Here is an 18,975-nt window from a genome sequence, read left to right as displayed (position 1 = left end):
AAAAACTCAGGCAATGAGAACCTGTTCTAGAATCCAAATAGGTGGTCATAGCCTAGTTGAAGGTGTTTACAGAGGCTTTTGTTTTCTGCCATTCTCTTAGTTATGGTTTTATTGTTGTGCAGAGACACCATGGCAACTATTATAAAGGAAGCATTTAACTGGGGCTGGCTTACCATTTCAGAGGTTTAATCCATTATCATCATGGCAGGAACGGTGCAAGAGAAAGAGCTGAACGTTCTACATCTGGATCCATAGGCAGCAGGAGACTGTGTGCTACACTGGGCATAGCTTGAGCACATGAGACCTCAAAGTCTGTCCCCACACTAACACACATCCTTGAACAATGCCACTTATACGCCATATACTCTAATAGTGCTACTCCCTATGGCCAAGCATTCAAACCTATGAATCTATGAGGCCATATATCTTTTTTGGGCATTGTTTTTTGAGATAGGGTTTCACTGTGTTGCCCTGGCTGTCCTGGAACTCATTCTGTAGCCCAAGTTGGTCTCAAACTCAGAGATCTGTCGGCTTCTGCCTCCCAAATTCTGGGACTAAAGGTGTCAGCCACCACTGTCCAGTTCCCATAATCCCGTCTTTAGTAGTTTTGTCAGATTGTGTAGATTGGTGAGAAGGCCTTTGCAGTCAACTGCTAACATAACTGTAACAGTGTTGACTCTGTATCAAGACCCAGTTATTGCTGATGTTTTATTACCTTCCTATGGCAGTTTTATGAAACTCCACTTCTCCACGGTTCTCTTTTGCCACCAGTCAATGGCAAAGCACCCCAAAGTTCTTCATCTCTTTCTTATTTTGGACTTTGCAAGGCAGAGGACAAGTTCTGCAGAGGATATGTTTCAAGCAGGAGCCCATGACCTTCTGCATTGCTCCACACAATCTGCTCAACAGACCAACTACATACTTTATAGCCAACTGTAACACCTACGGTTCAGAAATTCTTAAGGGATAAAAGAGGGTGACAACAGATAGTGAAGCTAAGTGAAGGCAGGTGGCAGCTTACCCCAATGCTGAGCAGGCAATGAAGCACATGCGGTTGTAACACATAGGAGGATAACTATGGTACAGTGACTTGACTGACTCCAGGAGAAAGGTAGAGCCAGGCATGGTGGTGCATGCCTTTAATACCAGCACTCAGAAGGCAGAGGCAGGCGGATCATTGTGAGTTCGAGGCCAGCCTGGTCTAAAAAGCAAGTCCAGGACAGCCAAGGCTACACAGAGAAAGCCTGTCATGAAAAACAAAAACAAACAAAGAACCAGAAGAAAGATAGAAAGAGGAGCTGAGGGTTGATAGAATGGGACTGGTGGACCAGAGAGGGAAATAGGCCACAAAACTGAGTACCTGGTCTCTAGAGAAGGATGGAACAAACAGGTGGTTATGGATAGGAACAACTTAGGAGCACACTGAAAAGGGATGCTGTTAACAAGTGTTGAAGAACAGTCATGAAGTCAGTGCTAGGTTCTTGCAGGACAGTGAAGGACTCAGCAAAACAGACAAACATAAAAAAACCATAACAACCAACCTCTAGAAACTGCCTAAGGGAAAGCTAAGCATTCTCTCTCTCTCTCTCTCTCTCTCTCTCTCTCTCTCTCTCTCTCTCTCTCTCTCTCTCTCTCTCTCTCTCCTCTCTCTCTCCACTAATCTCAAGTTTAACAACCATGGCCGCAGTTCCTCATGTCAGGAGAGGCACAGGAAGCCAAACAATGATGGAGTCAATTTGCCTGGGGATTTTGCTCAAGAAATAAAAGATGAGACTGGCATGGTGGCGCATGCTTTTAATCCCAGTACTCGGGAGGCAGAGGCAGGCGGATCGCTGTGAGTTCGAGTCCAGCCTGGTCTACAAGGTGAGTCCAGGACAGCTAAGGCTACACAGAGAAACCCTGTCTCGAAAAACCAAAAAAAAAAAAAGAAAAAAAAAAAAGAAAAAAAAAAGAAAAAAAGAAATAAAAAGAAATAAAAGATGGCTTTAGTCTCTAGGCACTTTAGTTCTCTTTTGTCCCATCATGTTGAATGCTACTAACCATCAAACATAAAACGAAGGCCAGGCTGTACACCCATTAAAGAGAATAGAGGAGGAAGTCCTGTGGGAGAGGCTCTCAAATTTACAATTTCTCAGTTCAGCCCTAGTCCTTGATTCTTTTTCAATTTTGCATGAAAATGTCTCTTACTTGAATGTCTGTGAGCATTCTCTTCTTTCTCAAATGCTACCCCTTACCAATGGAAATGTTATTAATAATCCCAGTGGGTTTCACGTGCATTTTAAGAAAAAGGCAGGCTTGTAGTTTTAGACTACAGGGGTAGTAGCATTTTATTAACATGGTCAGGAAGTAACTGAGGCCTTTGCTTGGGGAGGAGGGGTAGGCATATAGGGAGGCCCCCCGGAAGTCGCGCTGAGCGGTTTAAACCTGCAGTGACCTCCAAACGGATGGCGAATGGCGGGAGAGCTTGGCCAGAGCCTCAGCTCAGGGCGCGGCCATTGGTGACGCACGCCAGGGAGCCAGCGCCCGCATTTCCACCATTAGCGAGGCCTCACACCCAGCGCTCCAAGTTCGGGGCTGGAGGCGTCCCGGCTTCCTCCTTTCAGAGGCGGGTCGGCCCCGCCCCTGCGCCCTGGGTCGCTCCCTGCGGCCCCGCCCACCTCCTACTCCTGGCCTCCCCCGGCGCAGCGCACTCCCCACCGGCCCGCAGCCTGACACGCCGCGCGGTCCCTCAGTCTCCCGCGGTCGCCTCCCCAGGCATGGCACAGGGCCTCGCCACACTATGGCAGCAGCAAGGCACAGCACGCTCGACTTCACGCTCGGCGCCAAAGGTGAGTGCGCCGCTGGCCACCTGCATGGGCACCGCGGTGGTGGCCACAGCAGCGGTGGAGCGACTGTTCCCTCCGCGCCTGCGGGACTGGGGCCACTGGGCCAGACTTCGGGGCGCGCGCGGCGGGCTGAACAATGCGGGCGGTCGCGCGGCGCCTGCGTCTCCCTGGCTGCTGCGCTGAGCACGCTGTGGGCCCTCCTGCACCCGCGGAGGCCGCGCCGCACCCCTCTGGTCCCCGCCGCATTTGGTCCTCGCTGAGCTTGCTCCTGGCCGCACTGCGGGGGCCCAGGGCAGGGGCACGGGGGGAAAGCCTCGTCAGTGTATGCCAGCCGCACCGCCCTTCCGGGCCTGGACTGTCGGTCCACGCGGGCTCGCTGCCCTCTATGCCCCATTGGGGCGGGGGAAAAATCCCTTTTAGGCAGTGGGGTGCGGCGGATCCCCAGTGGGGGCGGGTACCGGAGCGCCTTAGCTCCTTGGAGGCATGACCTGAGAGGCAGGCCGGAGCGAGGGGTGTGCGCGGCGCGGGACTGCTGCCCACACCACCTTTTCCTGTGCTGGCAGGCTGCTGAATTTCCCTCTTGGGTGGGGGGTTTCCCCTTAAGAGCAGCCTGGGCTGGAGAAGGACCCGCGCCACTCGGAGCTTAAAGGTTCTTAGTCCACTGCGTAGGAGATGGGTCCTCCGAAAAGGGACCCAGCAGACAGAAGAAAGGAAACGATTATTATTATTGGGGGTGGGGAGGGATGAGATCCGGGCGCGGGAATTATAGCCATCCCGCCACCACCCCCCCCTTAATGCTCTGAAAATCCAGCCTGGTTTCACCAGAAAAGGTTGGGCGAATCTCTCTTGCGTGATGGAATTTTGGAAGGTAGAGATGCATTGCAGGCTTCTTTTCTTTGAGAGAATCAAGCATGGGCACAGGGGGCGGGAATGGTTGGGCCTTTAAACATGCGGCTGCTGCACACTTGCACTTCCCAGATCACCCCACATGTAGCGTGTTGCCCAAATATTGCATTTTCTCTGGTTTCTTCATGGAACCAGGCGTTAATGGAACGCCTTTTTTGGTCAGGATTTTTAACATCGACTTAATTGCTTTCTGAACTTCTGAGCGCTCTGTGCTTTTTCCTCTAACCTTAAATGATTTCAGAGAGCACAAGATCCATAATGTAAAAACAAAAGAAAAAAAAACAATAAAACCTGTGGATTTGGAGCAAACCTGGATTTTATTCCGTCTTTGCTTTCTTTTTTTCTTTCTTTCCTTTCTTTTCGAGGCAGGGTTTAATCCGGAGTGCTGGGATTAAAGGTGTGCGTGCTACCACGCCCCAGGCTATTCTGCCTTTCCTGATTGGTTCTGTTCTGTGGGTGGCAATTTGGGTTTCTTATCTTCTCTTTGGGCAAGGGGGTGGGGAGGTGGGTAACAGGAGGAAAGGAAGGGACAATGCATACCTCATCAGGCATTTACTGTACCTGTGAACTAGGATTGTGTGCCACTGTGGTTGGGTGGTCAGAATTGCGTTGAAAAAAAAAAGGTAGCATCAATCACTTGCACTTTTCTTAGGTGAGAATGGAAGGAAGAGAGTCAGCTGCGAGAGAACCCATAGATAAGATGGTACTTGGGTGGCAGGGCTGGAGGACAGTGAAGAGCACAAAGGTTTTAATGGGTGTTACCTTGGCAGCTTGCGGGGGGCTGATTGGCTAATGGGAGTTGTAGCACCATGAGTTTAGTGGTGAGGAATGTGAAGAAACTGGTAAGTAGCCTAAGGCCTCCCAGCTGGGAAGGGGCACCTTTGGGGGATGTGTTCCTTATAGTAGTCACCATGGGAATGCTTCTGTTGATCTTGCATCGGTTTTCTAATAGGCTTGGGGGACAGTGAGCTCAGCATGGGGGTCAGAAAAATTCTAGCGCTTCCATAGAAGATTAAACCTTCAGTTTAGTCTAAACTTTTGAGCGTGAAGGATGGGTGCACATTTAAAGCAAAGGGGAGACTTTCTTTTCCCCGAGGCAGGGTTTCCTCTGTGTAGCCTTGGCTGTCCTGGACTCACTTTGTAGACCAGGTGGGCCTTAAACACAGCGATCAGCCTCCGGAGTGCTGAGAGTAAAGGTGTGCCCCACCCCCACCACGCCCTGCTATGGGAAGGCTCTTAAGAGGGAAATATCAGCTAGATGGTGGTGGTGCATGCCTTTAATCCCAGCTTTTGCGCCGGTGGATCTCCGTGAGTTTGAGGCAGGCCAGCCTGGACTACAGAGCGAGTTCCAGGGCAGCCAGAACTGTTACACAGAGAAACCCTGTCTCAAAAAACCAAAAAAAAAAAAAAAAAAAAAAAAAAAAAAAAAGCCGGGCTTGGTGGCACACGCCTTTAATCCCAGCACTTGGGAGGACAGTCACACAGAGAGACCTTGTCTCGAAAAATCCAAGAAAAAAAAGGGGGGAGGGAACTATTTTGGGGTGTGGTGGTGCACCCCTTTAGTTCCAGAAGAGGCAGGTGGGTCTTTGTGAGTCCAAAACCAGCATGTTCTACAGAGTAAGTTCCAGGACAGATAGGGATACACACAGACAACCTGCTTTGGGAGAAAAAAAAAATGCTAAGCATTAGGTATTAACGTTTCTTTTTCTTTCTTTCTTTTTTCTGAGACAGGGTTTCTCTATGTAGCCTTGGCTGTCCTGGACTCACTTTGTAGACCAGGCTGGCCTCGAACTCCCAGCGATCCCTGCCTCTGCCTCCCCGGTGTGCACCACCATGCCCGGGGCTTTGGCCTAGCTATTAATGTTTTAACTCACACTTTAGGCTCTAAAATAAAAAAGACGAAAGCCAGGCATTTTGGCAGATGTTTAATCTCAGTACCCAGTGGCAGATGCAGAGGCAATTGAGTTGGGTCATATGATATCTATGTCTAGCCCAACCTTTCTCAGAACAACTACAAATAAATAAGAAAGCTATGATGAGTAGGGTACATGTTGGCACATGCCTGTAATCCCAGTACTTTGGAGGTAGAGGCAGGAGAGTTCCCATGAGTTCAAGGCCAACCTGGGCTATAGACTGAGACCCTGTCTCAAAAATCTAATGATACCAAAGAAAGCAGAGATGATAGACCTTCAAGGGGAAAAAAAAACCTGCTCTAGGCCTGGTGGGTGGCGCATGCCTTTAATCCCAGCACTCAGGAGGCAGAGGCAGGTGGATCTCTGAGTTTGAGGCCAGCCTGGTCTACAAAGTGAGTTTAGGATAGCCAGGGTGTTAAACAGAGAGAAACCCTGTCTCAAAAAAAAAAAAAAAAAAAGGCAAGAAAGCTGGATGTGGTGGCTCAGGCCTTTAATCCCAACACTCAGAAGGCAGAGTCAGGCGGATCTACATGAGTTCAAGGCCAGCCTGGTCTACAAAGGGCGTCCAGGACAGCCGAGGCTACACAGAGAAACCCTGTCTGAGGGGGTGGGGACCAAAACAAAACCGCAGTATGTTCAGGGATTTGTGTATATGTATGTAAAATTTAGAGTTTTTGTTTTTTGTTTTTTGAGACAGGGTTTCTCTGTGTTGCCTTGGCGGTCCTGGACTCACTTTGTAGACCAGGCTGGCCTCGAACTCAGGTTGATCCCGCCTGCCTCTGCCTTCCAAGTGCTGGGATTAAAGGCATGTGCCACCACACCCAGATAACAGCTATTCTTTAAAACTCTTATTTTTAGACAAAAGTGAGAAAGGTGTATATATTTATTTAAACATTTGAAAAATGCCATGTGGTGGTGGCACACTTTAATCCCAGCACACCTGGCTAAAGATTTGGAGTTCTTAAAGTGTTCTGTCACTAAATAAAGAGTAAGATACATTTGGAAAATGGGATGATTTGACTACATCATAGGGATTTTTAAATTCCTTTCCTTTTCAATAAAGGGGTGCTTGGTGAGAAATCCATGTGTGAGGTCTCTAAAAACATTTATTTTAATTGTTGATAATGAGTCAAAAGGCATTACTCTTGGCATGTAAGTATTGGATGTGACTCAAGGGTGAGTCAAATGGCTGTGAAGCTTGGATGCATGTTTTCCCTCCTCCCGTTTGTCAGTAATCCTTCCTAATGGAGCAGCTCCATGATGTGATTTTAGTGGAATTACACTTAAACTACTTAGCATTGTTATTGTTTCAGTACCATCTAATGTAGTTACCAATGCAAGCTAACTGCAACCCAGCCACTGATTTAGGGTGGTAATGTTTAATGTTCTGGCTGATGAAGTAACGCAGAAAATTGTTTTTGCTAAAACAGATCTCATCTTTGCTCATCCTGTAAGTGAAGTCTCTTGACTCTGAGGACCATTGAGTTTAGGAAACATGAGATTTTTTTTCCAACTCAAAGCTAACAAGAATAAATTGGTCCCATGGGTGTCGTTGGGCATCTTGGGACTGGTGGAGGACATATTCTTTCTTGTTCTGCTCCCAGCCCCTAATCAGGGTGCCGGGTATGTAGAGCTAAGTGAGGTGTTTCATTTTCATGCGTGTTGGAGTAGTATCTTGCTAGCCAGCTCTGAAAACTGTTATTTAAGGCTCTTTTTGTCTTTTGGATGGAGTATATCTGGGAGGCTGTGATCTGTGTCCTGGACACAGATCTGGTGGATAAACACTACTAATTGAGTAATAAGTGCTTATACGTGAGCCAGGCACAGCTTTCTTTTATACAATTATGAGGCTGGGTTGTGATTTTGGAAATAGACCTGTTACGGTTCGTTTTGTCTTTAGAACTGTTGATTATATTTTTTTGTAGTGAACCAGAGTGATGCCTGTCACTTAGGCTTACTTCTTACTTTAGCAACACCAACCTTGGTTAATATGAGTAGAAGATTGCTTAATAAATAGTCTTAGCTAAAAAGGTTTGGTGTAGGTTTTGCATCACTTCTTAGTGTGGTGCTAAGGCTGGCACCAAGGGCCTTAAACAGGGCCTTATATATGTGAAGCAACCCCTGTGTCACTGAGCCACATATCCAGCCCATAACAAACATTTTAATTGAATGAATTAACCCAATTACTTAAATTGCAAGTTTCTTTTTTGTTTTGTTTTGTTTTTGATTTTTCAAGACAGGGTTTCTCTGTGTAGCCTTGGCTGTCCTAGACTAACTTTGTAGACCAGGCCGGCCTGGAACTCACAGTGATCCACCTGCCTCTGTCTCCTGAGTGCTGGGATTAAAGGTGTGCGATACCACCATCCAGCTGTTGTTTTTTGTTGTTGTTGTTTTTTCGAGACAGGGTTTCTTTGTGTAGCCTTGGCTGTCCTACACTCACTTTGTAGACCAGGCTGTCCTCGAACTCACAGTGATCCTCCTGCCTCTGCCTACAGCTCCTAATTCTTCCCAAACTGTCCCAATAACTGGGTACCAAATATTCAAATTTATGAGCTTTTGGAGGGGGTCATAATCTTTCTCTCTCTTTCTTTTTCTTTTTCTTTTTTTTTCTTTCAAGACAGGGTTTCTCTGTGTAGCCTTGACTCTCCTAGACTCACTTTATAGGCCAGGCTGGCCTCAAACTCACAGTAATCCACTTGTCTCTGCCTCCCAAGTGCTGGGATTAAAGGCGTGGGCCACCACACCGAGCTTTAAATTGCAATTTTCAAAGCACCCATCCTCCAATTAATATGTGCTTCTTCTCTCCACCCCTCTCTCTTTTTGGTTATTGGAGACAAGATTTCTCCATGTAGTCCTGGCTGCCTTGGAACTCACTATGTAGGCCATGCTGGCCTCAAATCTACAGAGATTTGCCTGCTTCTACCTCCTGAGTGTTGGGATTAAAGATGTGACCACCAGCCTGGCCTAACATTAGCAACAGGACTGGTAAACATGTAGAATCTCAGATATGAAAATATGATTTCATTGGTAATAATGGGTAGGAGTGAGTAGTTGATGTTAACAAAATTAAATGTTATTGGGAGTGGTTGTGAAAAAACAAAAAACAAAGAAGAAAAACAAAACAAGAACAAAAATAGTTCTTACTGCTTTTTCAGAGGACCAAAGTCAGGCAGCTCATAATTACCTGTAACTCTAATTCTTGGGGATATGTCACCTTCTTTTGGCCTCTACCATCAGTGTCTACAGAAACACAGGGGAACAATAATAAAACCAACACCCCCAGACAAAAATAACAACAACAACAAAAAAAACAAAAACAAGAAAACAAAACAAAAAAACCACCAACTAAACAAAAACAAACAACTCAACAAACAAACAAAAGACAGTGCTCCCCCAACTGTAACAGAATACTTTGACACATGCAATCCCAAGAACCCTTTCTGCCCTGTCCCAGAGTCTTACCAAGAGCACCTGTTCAGCACACTCAAAATTCACTGCTCATCTGTTTTCAGGCTTCTGTTGTTTGGCCACAGTCTCACCATTTGTCTCTATTGGCAGAAAGGCTGGATCATTTGGTTCCTTTTCTCATTTACAAAACATTCCTGGGTCCTCAGAATCTTGTGGATAAACAAACTTACTATCATCTCAGAAGATCCACTCCTAGCCCTGTTCTTGCTCCTATTACAATTCCTGTCCCCAGTCTTTTGATTTACTTTGGTGGGGGTGGAGTCAGAATTGAACAGCTTTGGAGGAAGACATTGATTCTACTTTGCTAGGTTTTCTACCATAAGTGATTGTGTGAAATGTTTTATGGACTGCTTGGAAGATGTCCATGGCTAGATTCTGCCTTTCTTTGGCATGCTCATTTGGTTTGCTTTGTTGCAAGTTTTTTTTTTTCCAATCAATTTCTCTTTCCTCTGGATTTGTTGAAGATTCTTAGTAGCACTGATCATGCACAAGATGGCTCCTGGCAAAATTATCTCTCATTGCTGGGAATTTATTTTATAGGCCTACAATTAAGAATTTGGAGCTGGGCGGTGGTGGCACATGCCTTTAATCCCAGTACTCGGGAGGCAGAGGCAGGCAGATCACCGTGAGTTTGAGGCTAGCCTGGTCTACAAAGCCAGTCTAGGTCAGCCAGAGCTGTTTTACAGAGAAACCCTGTTTCAAACACCGCCCTCCCCCACACGCAAAGAATTAGAAGCTGGGTGTGGTGGCGCACACCTTTAATCCCAGCTCTGGGGTGGTGTGGGGTGGGAGCAGAGGCAGGCAGATGGCTGTGAGTTCGAGGCCAGCCTGGTCTCCAAAGCAAGTCCAGAACATCAAAGGCTACACAGAGAAACCCTGTTACGAAAACCCACCCCCCCCCAAAAAAAAACAAAAAACCCCAAAGAATTTGATCAGGATATGCAATACAGAAAAAAGTTTTAAAGTATATAAACCATAATGCTTTTTTTTTCCAAGACAGGGTCTCTCTGTGTAGCCTTGGCTATCCTGATTTGCTTTGTAGACCAGGCTGGCCTTGAACTCACAGCGATCCGCCTTCTTCTGCCTTTGGAGTGCTGGGATTAAAGGGATGCACCACCACATCTGACTTAACAGAGTAGTTCTTATATGATCTTCATTTTCTTTAAGCTGATAAAGGTAGCATATGGTAAAATTAATTTGTGCTTATGTCAAGAAATCTCTTATAGTTCTTACTGGATGCTTCTCTCTTGTTTTAAATGCATTGGAAGGGGCAGCTGCTGTTGAAAACATATAACCAAGGCACTAACAGCCTCCTCCTCCTCCCCTCTCAGTAGAGGAAAGGCACTTTTTCAAGGGTACTTACTGAAGCCCTGTATAAGCCATTAAGGAGAGGAGTTTCCAGTTGAATAACTGGTAGGCAATTTGTCTTGTTTGTTTTCAGGAAAGAAAGCCAGTTTGGTTTTTGCGTTGGAGGAATTACCAGTTTGAAATCTTCTCATCTCCTCTGCATACAATTAAATCGGATATATTTTAATTGGCAGCTCCTTCCTTGGGAGTTGAAGCTACAGCCCTGAGGCCTTTAATAGCTTTGATCCTTGGTATTTTTGTTTTTGAATTTCGTATCTTAAAGATTAGTGGTGCCGATCTTTAATTAAATTGCAACCCCCCTAACCTGTTTATACTAACCCTGTACCTAAGAATTTATTAAATTACTGGACATTTGCAAGGGCGTGGTGGTACACACCTGTGATCTTCAGATAGTAGAGATATTGACATAGGATTCCAAGTTCATGTCAAGCCTGGGCTCCATGGCAAGGCTTCCTTAATAAAATATTATCTTGTGGTTGTGTGTCTAAAAATTTGTCTAATATGGCTATTAGTGAGTTTATTTTTTTGAGTCAATAATTATCCTGAGTGTTCCATCCACCATTTTATTACAATTGTAACCCAAACCTGCTGGTGAGCCTTGCGGCTCCAACCACCATTTCATGGTCGTTTAATTACAAGCTTGGTTCTTTTGAGAGATGAAGAAACCTCCTCAATTGAATCTGCAAATCAAGTATGTAAACCATACACAAATACTCTTTTAAACCCTTAACAACTAGGCACTTTTCCAGACCTCAGGAAAACAATTCTGCTGCCCTATGGTGTGTGATGGGCCTGGATTTCATTTAAAAAATGATAGTCATCTGTCTTGGAGAAGTCATTGAGGAAGTAGCAATAATAGTAATCAAATGCATTGATGTCCTTAAGCCTCAAACTCAAAGGAGTTAGTAGGAACTAATAGCTTTTCTAGATTCCCTGTGCTGGCTTAGCTGGGCAGTTTAACAATTTTTTATTATTTAATTTTTTGGTTTTTCAAGACAGGATTTCTCTGTGTAGCCTTGGCTGTCCTAGAGTTGCTTTGTAGACCAGGCTGGCCTCAAACTTACAGCAATCCACCAGCCTCTGCCTCCCAAGTGGTGGGATTAAAGGTACACGCCACCACCGGCATGATTTGTTTTTCGTTAAATAAAGAGTATGGATCGAAGAAGTTGCAGAAAAAGGAACTGCTAAAGTAGTCGTTTCTAGATTTATCTTCTTTCTTTGTTTTTGAGGAAGTGCCTCATTAGATAGTCCTGGCTGCTTCAGAACTCACTACATAGACTAGGCTAGTCTAGAACTCCTAGAACAATGGCTCACAACCTTCCTAATGCAGTGACCCTTTAATACAGTTCTTCATGTTGTGGTCATCCCAACCATAAGATTATTTTCTTTCTTTTTTAAATAAATTTTTATTTATCTTTTATGTGCATTCGTGTTTTGCCTATATGTCTGTTTGAGGGTGTCAGATCTTTGAGTTATAGACAGCTGTGAGCTGCCATATAGGTGCTGGGATTTGATCTCAGGTCCTCTGGAAGAGCGGTGGGTGCCCCTAACTGCTGAGCCCTCTCTTCAGCCCCATAAGATTATTGTCAATGCTACTTTATAACTGTAATTTTGTGTTTGTAATATCTGTGTTTTCTGCTGGTTTTAGGTTACCCCTGTGAAAGAATCATTCTTCCCTCAAAGGGTTTGCGACCTACACAGTTTGAGAACTACTCTATTAAACACTGAGTAAGCCATCTGATTCCTTTAGGAAGGGACCCATTCAAACACCACAAGTCATTCTGTGATACATCAGCTTCAGTAGCATACGTGCAGAAGAGGGAAAGAGTAAACTCAGGTTACAGCTATGAAAAGAACCAAAGCAGAAGAGAACATTAAAAGAAAACATCTGGCCCAAGTCAAATAGCCACCCCTTCCCTTTATGACAACATTGGTATATTGTTTGTGAGGTATAAAGGTCTGCAGCTACCACTTCCTCTCACAAAAGCATTGGGCCCCATCTCAGGCTGGCCCAAGGAGTAGGAGAGTAGTAATAATTTCCTTTAGATCCATCCAAAAAGAGAGCACAAGAAAAAAAAAGTTTGGATTAGCTAGGCCTCCTGGTGTATATTTGTAATCCCAGATTCTTAGCAGGTTGAGGCAGGAGGAGTAATTTGTCTTAAAATAAATAGCCCCCCCCCCCGCAAAGCTAGGGACATAATTCAGTGACAGAGCATTTGCACAGCATGCACAAGGGCTTTGGTTCAGTACCAGAAGACAGGAAATAGGAGATTGCTACTACTAGAAATCCTTTCTAAGACCTTTACCAACACCATGACTAGTTTATCCACTGAGATTATCATTACTAGGGGCTGGGTATGATGGCATAAGCCTTTAATCCCAGCACACAGGAGGCAGAGGCAGGCCAGAGTCTGTGAGTTGGAGGCCAGCCTGGTCTACAAAGGGGGTCCAGGACAGCCAAAGCTGTTATACAGAGAAATCCTGTCATGAAAAACCTAAAAAACATTACTATTACTATTATACTACTACTATTATTACTATTACTACTACTATTAGGAGGAGGAAGAGGAAAAGGAATGTTGATAAAATCTCACTATGCACGCCTTTAATCCCAGCACTCTGGAGGCAGAGGCAGGCGGATAGCTGTGAGTTCGAGGCCAGCCTGGTCTGCAAAGTTAGTCCAGGACAGCCAAGGCTACACAGAGAAACCCTGTCTTGAAAAACCAAAAACCAAACAAAACAAACAAAAAAACTCTTTGTAGACCAAACTAGCCTTTGAACTCAAAGAGATCAGCTTGCCTCTGCCTCCCACATGATGTTGGGATTAAAGACGTGTACTGACTCCCTGGCCTGTACCCACTACCGTTAAGTAGACAGAATCCCTTACAAGTCAGGTCCCTAATATTGCTATTTGGATTTCCATGAACAGTTCTGAGTATGTACTAGACTGTGAATCAACAGTGAAATAGCATTCAAAGGGATTAAACAGTTCAAACATTATATACTTAGTGATGGTAAAAATCACTTTTTGGAATTGTCCCTCCAGAAGCCTCCCACACACAACTGTTTGCAAAATTCACATTTGGATGAGGCCTTTCACAGTGGACCTCCAAGTGGCTTCTTCAGAGCCTAGAAGGTGAGAGAAAGACAAATGCCACGGGAGAATAGTAGAGAGATAGAAGACAAAGATTAGAGTCAAACCGATCTAAATATAAACAGAGCCATATGCTATGACAAATTCCAGATGGGAAAAGGGCAATGTGAGGGGCCTGGGAACCTGTCCTAAAGAAATTTTCCAGATGACTCAGAAGCAGACAATCAACCTTACTGTCTTTCCGTGACCTAAAGGCAGAGGAATACGGAAACACTTTCCATAAAGGTCCAATGTTCAGGTGTTGCAGGCCAGTTAGGCCTTAAGTCCCAGATTCTCAAAGTGCCTTTACCCATAATTTACAATTTAGCTGGAGGGTTAGATTACACCAGGGCAGCTAAGCAGGATTTGGCCCAAGGAACTTTATTTGCTGACGCCTGGGTCTAAGGTATTTTCTAGCTTTAAAGTCTCAATTAACAAAGACATTTAGCTCTAATTTGACTATCTGAATTTCTTTCTTTCTTTCTTTCTTTCTTTCTTTCTTTCTTTCTTTCTTTCTTTGATTTTTTTGAGACAGAGTTTCTCTGTGTAGCCTTTGGACTCCCTTTGTAGATCAGCCTGGTCTCGAACTCAGGTTGATCTACCTGCCTCTGCCTCCCAAGTGCTGGGATTAAAGGCGTGAGCCACCACACCCGGTGACAATCAGAATTTCTAGAAATGACTTTTTAGAACTTAAGCCTCAAATAACATTACCCACTATTTAATGCAGTAAAGTCAGCAACTCATTAATTAAATGCTGTAAAAACTGTTAATCGCCTATCTAAGATGCCTGCTTTTTTTGGATTGTATAGAAGTAACACTGGCAACTAATTAAAAACATCCTATGATAGAGAATATTTAGGGGGAACAGTCTCTATTTTAAAGTTTGAAATTCAATCTCACTCACACTTTAAGAAAACAAACAAACAAACAAAACCCCCAAAACAACAAACCTATAGGGTGGGAGGTAATCAGAAAAAAATTGTTTCATTAAAAAAAAAAAATCAGGGTAATGACAAACCAGCAAACCTGGCAAAGAAAAAAAGAAAGTCAGAATGCCAATGGAAGATGCAAACAAACCAACAAACAAAAACTGGGCTACAATTATAGACCCCATAGGCACTAGAAAGATAGGGGACTAGTACAAACAACCACACACACACACACACACACACACACACACACACACACACATTTGACAGCTTACAAAAGAAATGGGCTGAGCTGAGCATGGTGGTGCAGGCCTGCATTTAATCCCTGCACTCGGGAGGCAGAGGCAGGCAGATCTCTGAGTTCAAGGCCAGCCTGGTATACAGAGTGAGTTGGAGGACAGCACGGGGCACACAGGGAGACCCTGTCTGAAAAAAACCAAACCAAACCAAACAAAAGCCGGGCGTGGTGGCGCACACCTTTAATCCCAGCACTTGGGAGGCAAAGGCAGGCAGATTGCTGAGTGTTGGAGGCCAGCCTGGTCTATAAATCGAGTCCAGGACAGCCAAGGATAACACAGAGAGACCCTGTCTCAAAAAACTAAACTAAACCAAACCAAACCAAACCTGCCCAAAAAACAAAAAAAGAAATCGACCAATTTCAACATCATGGACTGCCAAAATTTATTTTACATCCCCATAGCAGTCCCCTCCCTTCTCCTGGCCCCACCCTCTTCTTTTCCCCTTTCCCTTCTTAGAAAAAGTGAGGCCCCGCCCCCTTATAAACCTACCCTGGCACATTGACTCTCCCATCTGGACTAAGCATATCCTCTTCTACTGAGGCCAGCCAAGGTAGCCCAGTTAAGGGGAAAGTGGTCCAAAAGCAGGCATCAAAGTCAATGTCACATACAGCCCCCCTCCACTTGCTAGGGGACCCACATGAAGACCAAGCTGCCCATCAGTTAACATATGTGTCATGGGCCCAGTCCAGTCCATGCATGCATGCTCTTTGGTTGGTGCTTCAGTCTCTGTAAGCCAAAATGAGCAATATCTTCACAGCCCTACAACTAAAGAAAACATAACCTATAGTATGAAAACTCCAAAGAAAGGGCAGATGAGAGATGGGTCATCAGGTAAAGACACTTGCCACTGAGACTGACACCTAACTTCCAGATCTAACTTCCAGATCTCCTACCTACATGGTAGGAGAGAAACAGTTAATTCCCAGACATTGTCTTCTGACCTCTGCAGTCTCTGTGTTGTCTCTCTCTGACATAAATAAAAACATTATAATCTAAAAATAAATTACTTAAAAATAAAGTAATTAAAAAATTTAAATTTACTCTGTGTGTGTGTGTGTGTGTGTGTGTGTGTGTGTGTGTGTGTGTATGTATACACACATGTACATGCATGCATACTGGTGCCATGGTTCCTGTTCTATGACGCCATGGATGGTATGGTCCCTGAGCCACAGTGAGTATGTGGAGGTCAGACGGCAACTTACAGGAGTGGGTTCTTTCCTAACATGTAGGTTCTGGCTATCAAACCCAGTTCCATCTGGCTTGGCAGCAAGCACCTTTACTCACCGAGCCATCTTACTAGCCTGCTGTGCATTATTTTTCTACCTTGGTTAGATTGTCTCAGGTTCGATTAGAAGAAAGAATTGTGGTTTGCTTTCCATATGAGCATAGGCTGTGAAGATAAAACAAGACTTGGGCCTGTCTCCATTTTTATATTTCCAGTTTTACAAATTGTATGCCAAATTATATTATTATAAGCTCCATTTCCATTTACCAGGGAGACTGACTTACAGAGTACAGATTGGTATGAATGATTTTTAAGCAAAACACTGCATCTGCCCACCTTCTAGGATAGGTATGTTATGGGAGAATAATAGGAGCTGGTTCTATGTGTCCTTGGAAATGTCCCTTTAACTACTTTCTGTTGCAATGGGAATGGGACAGCAAGGCAGGGAAATTAGCCACACATTTTCATTATAACTTGATGTGTTGTGAATTTTAAGAAATAGTGATTGTGGCTGGTACTTCATAAACATTTCCATCTGGCTTTCCTTAATGCCTGCTTTTGTATGAAAGGAGTCTGGGTGTTATTTATATATCTGTGCTGGTGTTGCAGGGCTGTTAATCTAACTTAAGTTGGTCTTTTTCTTTCCTTTCTTCTTTCTTTCTGTAGTGAAGTTTTCTGGGTTTTGTTGCTCTTTATGAACATCAGAAACCATGATCTGAAACAAGCCTGGCCTAAAATTGCTAACCTCATTGTCCTGCTCTGCCTTTTACAGCCATCCTTCTCTGTGATTGAACAGTAGCCTAAGACTGTGTCAGCGCGTTGGCAGCAGGACAGCTGCCCAGGAACAGCTCTGTCATCCCTCACACTGTCCCCAGAATCTGACACAGTGCTGTCTATACATTTACTGGGATGAGACTCCCTACCTATCCTGTAGGCCCATTACCTGGTCTCTTGCAGCAGTGCCTGAGCCTACTGGGGACTTGTGTTTCTTTATCTCTGAGTAAACAGGAATAGGAAGGGTCAGCACATGTCTTTGAGTTTATTCTGACTGACCTCTTTATTTTGTTTTGTTTTGTTTGTTTGTTTGTTTTTCCAGACAAGGTCTCTCTGTATTAGCCTTGGCTGTCTTTTGGACTCGCTTTGTATACCAGGCTGGCCTCAAACTCACAGCAATCCGCCTGCCTCTGCCTCCCGAGTGCTAGGATTAAAGGCGTATGCCAGTACATCTGGCGACCTCTTTATTAAGTTATGATTAAAAGGTTTTTGAATTTTAAGTTTATGTGTGCATCACTGCATAGTTGACTTCCTGAGGTGACCAGAAAGAGGCATAGGAATCCCTTGGAGCTAGAATTATATAAGTATATAGGTGGTAGTGAGTTGCTTGATGTGGGTGCTGGGAACTGAGCCAAGGTCCTCTGGAAGAGCATCAGCAACTGCTATTAACCACAGCGCTATCTATCTCTCCGGCCCAGAAACTGTATTTTCTTAAAGGTATTGCCCATTTGGGCCCAAAGGATAGCAAAAACCAAGATTAAGGCTTAGCACCTCTGTCTTCATTTTGTTTTTGTTTTTTTTAAAAAATTTTTTATTAATTTATTCTTGTTACATCTCAATGGTTATCCCATCCCTGTATCCTCCCATTCTTCCCTCCCTCCCATTTTCTCCTTATTCCCCTCCCCTATGACTGTCTTCATTTTGTGTCCTGCCTTTTTTGCTTTAGGTCAGACTCCTGCTTGTTTCTTCGAAGATATGGTAATCACTAAGGCGTATCTGTCTACTTAACCTATCCCATGCCCCTTTAAGGCTGAGAAGAACCATTGACTTAACTCCACAGTTACTTTACATTAATAGAACAGTAAGGCCTTACGGGCCAAGCTTAGCCTGTTGGAATTCCTGGGATCAGATTTCTTTGCGCCCATCTAATCTCCAGCTGTAACTTGATATATGATTCCCTGGTTATATGATAGTTTTCAATATAATATTCAAAGAGTTCTGTGGCCATCACCATGGTCAGTTTTAGAATGTTTTCATTGCCTCAGAAATAAGCCATGTTAACCTCCTTAGCATTTATCTCAGTTCCTTCTGACTCCTTTATTCCTTCCAGGCCCTGGCAGCTGCTAATATGCTTTGTGATTTTTGGAGTGAGCATTTATGACCACAGCATGTAAATAGAATTATATGTTCTGTAGTCCTTTGTATGTAGCTTCTTTCATTTAATATGTTTTTGAGATTCGTGTATGTTGAATGTAACGTGTACCCGTGCTTTGTTCCACTTATGCCTGAGAAACAGCCCACAGTATGGATATAACACATTTTGCTTATCCATTGATGACTTGATAGGCATTTCAATTGTTTTTGCTTTGCAGCTATTATGAGTCACATTGCACCAAACATTCACATCTGCTCTTGTTTGGGGTGATTAATTGTCAGGCAGCTGTTGTTAAAAAGAGAGACTGGGTTTGGAAATACAAAACCAAGTTGTCAAAGGTTGAATGGCCCAGGAACCACCTGTTTTGACCATCACTTTAATCCCAGAAGATTTTTTGTTTTTGTTTTTTGAGACAGGGTTTCTCTGTGTAGCCTTGGCTGTCCAGGACTCACTTTGTAGACCAGGCTGGCCTAGAACTCACAGCGATCCACCTGCCTCTGCCTCCTGAGTGCTGGGATTAAAGGCGTGCGCCACCATGCCTGGCTAATCCCAGAAGATTTATTGGGCTTCTGAATGTGTTGAGAAAAGGCAGAATCTTTTTGAAGTTAAAAAGTTAGAAAATTTAAATAAAAAATTTAAAAAAATTTAGAATTCCTTACTATGACACTTTTAAAATGTGTGCACATATACACACTTGTTAACACACACACACACACACACACACACACACACACACACACACACACACATTTCCACATAC

The 18,975-nt window shown here is 44.3% G+C and overlaps 1 protein-coding gene across 1 annotated transcript in view; it reads left to right on the top strand.

Moving 5' to 3' along the window:
* Positions 1–2,549: 2,549 nt before the first annotated feature.
* SMS (spermine synthase) overlaps positions 2,550–18,975 on the top strand; it is a 52,640-nt gene continuing 36,214 nt past the window's right edge. The window contains exon 1 of the mRNA XM_084791135.1: positions 2,550–2,828. Coding sequence (XP_084647261.1) covers positions 2,780–2,828 — 49 coding nt within the window. The 5' untranslated portion in view covers positions 2,550–2,779. The remainder of the gene's footprint in view (positions 2,829–18,975) is intronic.

The sequence above is a fragment of the Acomys minous genome (genome assembly GCF_964271855.1).
Source record: "Acomys minous genome assembly, chromosome: 7".
Taxonomy (NCBI): domain Eukaryota; kingdom Metazoa; phylum Chordata; class Mammalia; order Rodentia; family Muridae; genus Acomys; species Acomys minous.
Note: the sequence above shows the minus strand (reverse complement) of the source record. Positions and strands in the feature narration are given on the sequence as shown.